Source organism: Lolium rigidum, chromosome 1 (assembly GCF_022539505.1).
Source record: "Lolium rigidum isolate FL_2022 chromosome 1, APGP_CSIRO_Lrig_0.1, whole genome shotgun sequence".
Lineage (NCBI taxonomy): Eukaryota > Viridiplantae > Streptophyta > Magnoliopsida > Poales > Poaceae > Lolium > Lolium rigidum.
This window is the reverse complement of record NC_061508.1, coordinates 74,697,733-74,703,697: the sequence shown is the minus strand read 5'-3', so window position 1 is coordinate 74,703,697 and position 5,965 is coordinate 74,697,733. Positions and strand designations below refer to the sequence as shown.

The window sequence follows — 5,965 nt, the reverse complement described above, 5'->3', positions numbered from 1 at the left end:
CTTTTTTTTGCAAAAAAAATCAAAATTCAAATTTCTTACTTTTCCCTAATAGTAGATTCCGTAACATACATGAATCTCAAAAGATTTTATTTTTTGCACTTTCTATCATTTTTATTTTATATTTTACAAAGCAAAAAAAGGAGATCCACCGGGGGGGGTGAAGGGTGAGTGGGGAGTAAAAATCCCGAAAAAACCTTTAATCCTGGTTGGGGACACCAACCGAGACTAAAGGGTAGACCTTTAGTTCCGGTTGGGGATAGGGCTATGGCTGCGACCGGCGCATGCCTCTTTAGTCTCGGTTGGTAAGGTCTACCCTTTAGTCCCGGCCGGACCTTTAGTCCCGGTTGGTGTTACTAACCGGGACTAAAGATCCCATTAGTTCCGGGTCAAATTATTTGGAGACTAATGGGGTGGTATGGAAGCTCTCTTTTCTACTAGTGTTATTATATCTAATACATGGCAAACATGGGGAAGTTTGGCTGTCAATATGGATCACGGTTGGTTCGGTTTTTGATTAAGCTGATGCTTCCAAGGTCCAACAATCACCAGAAACCGCTGAATTAGAGAATGTATTGAAGCATGTTTGTGCATTTGAGTTGCAAGTTGGCTTGCAACTGAGATTTTTTTGGGTTAAAACTGAGGTTGCAACTAAAAAATGCCTCCAAGCCACGAACTTCGTTTTCAAATAGACTAAGCCCCAGAAAGACCCTAATAAAGATGATTGCATGTATCAAGTGATGTTGAACACGAGGTTGCTTCCTCCAAAGAAAAGCTTTACCTAGGAACATAATCCATTTGAATGCTGCAAGGTGGGCGCTCAGGTAAAAAGAGGGCAACGAACCAAAAAAAAAAGTAAGATTCGCACTGAACAACAAATATGTACAATGAGAAGACACAACAAAGCCACAACCCTGAGGTGTTGCAGCAAGCAACTGGAGGTCAGGGAGTCAGGAAGCCCTTCTTGATTTCACATGCAGCTTCTCGTGTTCCCAGCCAACAACCTGCGTGCACGTAAAAAAATTCTCTTACGGCCGCCGAGAGAACACATCTCTTCATGATGGTGTTGTTCTTCAGATACTCCTGCGGCAGTGATCAGAGACGGGCCGCAAAACTGTGACAATCGAGCTCGGGTGATCTCGACGACTCAGAACCAGATGATTTCGTCCGGCACGGCCTCGAACCTCGCCTTCTTCTGAAAAAGGAAGTCAGGAAAACAAATCAGCACACCTTCTGAAAAAGGAAGTCAGGAAAACAAATCAGCACACCAAGTGTTCAGAAAGATTCAGACACGAGGTAGTTGGTTCAGTTGGACAGAGCATGATGCCATTATCTCTAGGTAAGATTTGCTGAACAGGAACGGCCGGTACGATTTGCTGCTTCTGCAATCACAAAGTGTTGAGTAGTATTTGACTTTATAGATTTGCTTTCTGCTCATGGCTTTGTGGTCGCGGCAGCTTTTGAGGTTTTGCTTGAAACAGAAGCTGCCTCTCCATCGTGAATCAATGATTGTCCGGCCAGACCAACAATCGCATGCGTTGATTTTTGTTGCGACAAAAAGATGAACAGTTCATGCTTGTTCCATTCACTTAAATATCTGGTTAGCTAGTCGAATCAAATGGTGCCTAATTCTCAAAACGTTTCTAGTACATCTGAACATGTGGGAACACTAGCCAGCCGGTGCATAGATGTGTAAGGCAATTGCCCATGGGCAATCTAGTGTTGCGTCGCAACAGAAAAAAGTAATGTGATGTCCCACGAAAACCGAAGAACTGATTTCGGGTCACATCTTAGACATCAAGACAATGCAAGAGTGATATGGGAATCTTGAAATACTGCACCATATATATATGTATGGAAGAATAGACATTTCCCCTGTTACTAAATATAATACGTTTTGACAGTTTAATTTGGGCTGCCAAGGGAAGAGGGAGTAGATGCGATGGTGGTATGTCAACTCTTGTGAAGCATATGAGATCGATCCAAGACTTGTCGGTCCTATATTCGGTCGATCGCAGCATGAAAATTATAGCAACTGCACTGTTTTATACTTGGACGCGATGCTAGCTGTATGTACCCATGAACCATGAATGCCACCGAAGCTTCTGCGTACAAGCTAGCTAGTGGATCAAGTCCACGCTTGCAATAAAACCTATCTTTAGGAAATCAGCACGAGCCAATGCCTCGATCGGTTCACGCAGGTACGGTGGTTGGCTTAGTTTATCTTCTGGCTTACAAGTAGTTTGCTTAGTTCCGCACATTTCAGTATCTAACCACGTGCTTCGCACGTACGCTAGAACTTACTTGCTGATGTCACCTCGTTAAAGTCTCCTCTTGCTCTCGAGAAGCCGTATAATAATCAGTTAATCACACATGCCTAATGGTCAACTTCCAATCTCGGAATGGCCTCAGCTTTGCCGAATGCGCTCACCGGCGGACAAGAGAAATGGAACGCAAACCATTCTCCTCCTATCGGCTATGGCGTGAACGAAATAGATGGATTTTCTAAAATGAGGAGCTAACTTTTGATGGTCTGGTCATGTGCATTCAAGACAAGGATTTGGGTACCGGTAAGAAAAATCTCGGTAGGGGGCAGGATTTCCGGTAACCGTGGTTACTACATATAACCGGTCAAATACTGGACAAGATTCTCAAAAAAATTGAATTTCTAACTCAATAGTGTCTAAATATTTTGAATATAATGTTTGGACGAAACGAAAGCGAAAGTTCCTGTCAAATGGGTTGGGGCATGGTCGCTTAGCAGAGGGGAAACACATATGGTTTAGGTTTGACTAACAAATTCATTTACCAAAATTGAAACCAAATTGTATTTGGGTCATGAGATTGTTTGCCCGGCAAATTCATTTACCGGAAGGGTGGGAATTCCGATTATCAGCCGATAACCACGGCATTTCACTTGGTAACCAAATCCCTGATTCGAGATGAAGCGGCCCTATGGAACATGGTTAGAGCGAAGATCCCCTTTGATCCGGGTTAAGTTATATCTGGTTGTTTTTTTCCTGTTGTTTTTCTTCTAGGATGACTTGGCATTTGTCTTGTTTTTCTACCCTCTTTTCCGTTATGGAAAAAAAATCTTATATCCAATCTATGAATTTAGGAGCTATCCTGGTATCAATAAAAAAACTTCAAAAGTTATTCTTTTTTTCGATAAATGATGCTTTATTACTCAAAAAGTTTTAAGCATTACACTCAGCCTCTGTATAACCAGTCAAAAGTTGTTCTTGGTAACAAAAAACAGAAAAAAAAACAAAATGAAGCTATTAAACTATGCACCTATGGACCAAAACATCACCTCCTACTTGTGAAACATTCAAATATGTACAGAGCCTAGGACATGGACTTGCAGGAGGCAGACAGACCATTACACACCAGCTAGATAGTAACCGAATCAAGTCCAAGAAGATCCACGGTACAAGTACCACTATGTACGTACTCAAAACGACGATCGATTTAAGGCTTTCAAAGCCGACAACACGGGTGCTACACCGGCCAAGACGACCCATAGGCGAACCACTCGCTCACCTGCGCTTCAATGGCCAACACCCTGAAACGGACCCCCATTATTTGCTCCTCTTGAATTTGAGATTGTTGGGGATGACCGACCATGTCACATAGCAAGTACTACTCCTGCTAACCAACCGATCCTGACCCATGATACCTGTGTCCCCCCCTCGTCACATGCATATATATATGATGCATGGCCACATCACCCAAACTGTTCTTGGCTAGCAGCCTACGACGCGTTGCCTCTTCTCGTTTTCTTTGTCAACAATTGGCTTGCACTTTAGTAGTGGAGCGGAAAGCTACCGCACGTCCGATCAATCTCCACTTTGCACCGCCCGTTACCCTACCATGCACGTGGAGCACTACTCGACTTCCCGATCAACAAGTTGGATATGGGTTGGAGAAGTCAACGGATCATGCACATGCATGACAGGAATCGGGATGCCACTTTCATCCAGCATGGTGCTAGACAGGTAGCTAACTGATTCGGCACCGTCTTTCTCAGTTGGAGGCGCCATCGAGGTTTCCCTCCCCCTACCATTCCCCTGTTTCTCGGGTGAAAACCATATCCCTCTTGAAATGGGCGGTGGCTACGCCTCAGTGTGGTGTCCTCCTTGAAGGCGGTGCTTTGGGTAAAGGGGAGGCGATGTGTTTGTCTATGTCCAGTAGTTCGATAGCGGCTCGATCCATTAGTGGCATCCTCCTACGGTTCTCAGGTGATGGTGCCATGCCCTATGTTTGCCGATTTTCCTTTTTGATGCACAAGATCATTACGTCAGACCTGGTGAGCGCTCGTGACCGGTGGTGGTGTTGTGGTGAGCTTGGTCGGTCTTGGTGGTCCTGCTTTGTCTCTCCTTCTTGGCATCAATGTTTTCAGTTTCCGTTTAAGCTCTAGGGGGAGCGACTCCGGCCGACGGTGCGGCGCCCTTCGAATCAGGGCAAGAGAGCAGTGGCTCTCTTCGGCTTCGAAGATGGATCGTGACATTTTGCTTCTGAAGTAAACGCGGGCTGGATTCTCTTCGAGGACGAGTTCCACTCAATGCTTGCTCTCGTTCGCCTCTTGTGTGTGGCTTCACTGCATTCAAGCCTTGTGTGTCTTGTGTTTTCTTAGTTTGCTTGTGTGTGTGTGTTGTTCTCTTGTAAGCTGATCACTCAGGATCTTGTGTGCTTTGCCGTTCATGGCTACACTGATTTAGAGTCTGGGCACTTTGTCCCTTGAGTTTAAAATTCGCCATGGCCACTAACAAACAAAACTGAAACTAGCTGCTCGATACGATCGACAGTCCCAACGACTGATTTTCTATGCGCGAAATGCATGATTAATGGCATCGTCGAACGAATCTTGCGATGCGTGGTAGGGAAACAGAGCAAATAATCGCGGGAAAAAGAGTTGTTTGATTACCTCTTTCTTGCCGCCGGCAGCGGCGTGCTTCTTGTCCGAGGAGGCGAGCGCCGGCATCGGCAGGGGAAGCGGCACCAAGGGCGTGGCCGGCGCGGAGCAGTGGTCCCTGGCGACGCATAGCTGCATGATCCTCTCGGCGGCTTGGGCGGCGTCGCCGCGGCTCTCCTCTAAGAGCCGCGCCACGTCGGCCTTGGGCAGCCGCATCCGCAGCCGCACCGCGCCGTCCGCCGCGGCCTCCACGGAGGAGCACCGGGGAGACGCCGCCATCATCGCCGCGGCCACGTCGGAGGCCGACCGCCGCGTCGACGACGACAGCATGAGCTTCTCGAGCCGCTCCCCGGCGCCTCCCACGTGGAGGAGCGGGCCCGACCACGTCCTGCGCGGCGCGCGGGCCAGCCGGGGCAGCGCCACCAGGAAGTATAGCCGCCCGGGCTTGAGCGGCGCGTCGTCGTCCAGCGGCCGCGCCCGCACCCCGAGCCGCCGCACGTCCTCCGACTCCAGCAGCTGGTGTCCCGGGTGGTCGCGCAGCGCCGCGGCCGCAGCCGCCGGCGGGCGGTACTTGTACGTCGTCCCGTCCACCGTCATCACCCGCGCCGTCCGCCGCCGCCTCCCGCCGATGGCGTTGCCCATGATCAGCTCGTCCCCAGGCACACTTATCTACCTAAGGCTGTGAGCTTTGATTCTTCTTTCTCGAGGGAGCTACCGAGAGTACATAATTTGCACGTAGCTAGGAGGAGGATAGGAACCGAGATTGATAAGCGTGAGGTCAGGACTGAGGAGGCAGCTAGCGCCTAGCGGAGAGGAAATATAAAGGGTGCGTGCATGTTAATATGTGATGTGAGCAAAATCAAATCAAATGGCTTCGGAAATTATGGGCCTGTTAGTGCGACATGTTGGTACGTGGGTGCGTCCAAATCATTGCGTTCGCGATCCGTGAGCAGTAGAGTCGCTCCACAGAACGTCATTGATAATGGAAGATTCAGCACCACCAGTATTATCAGCAAGGGCCAATCCGGCCATGTGCGATGGCCGGCCTTATCG

General features: G+C 48.3%; 1 protein-coding gene across 1 annotated transcript; it reads right to left on the bottom strand.

Annotated features, from left to right (window-relative positions):
- Positions 1-824: 824 nt before the first annotated feature.
- Positions 825-5,739, bottom strand: LOC124654307 (uncharacterized protein At1g66480-like). The gene is made up of 2 exons (XM_047193629.1): positions 4,925-5,739; positions 825-1,192 (listed from the first exon to the last, which is right to left on the bottom strand). The coding sequence occupies exons 1-2, from the start codon at positions 5,552-5,554 to the stop codon at positions 1,145-1,147; spliced, it is 678 nt and encodes a 225-aa protein (XP_047049585.1). The 5' UTR covers positions 5,555-5,739; the 3' UTR covers positions 825-1,144.
- Between the last annotated feature and the right edge of the window lie 226 nt (positions 5,740-5,965).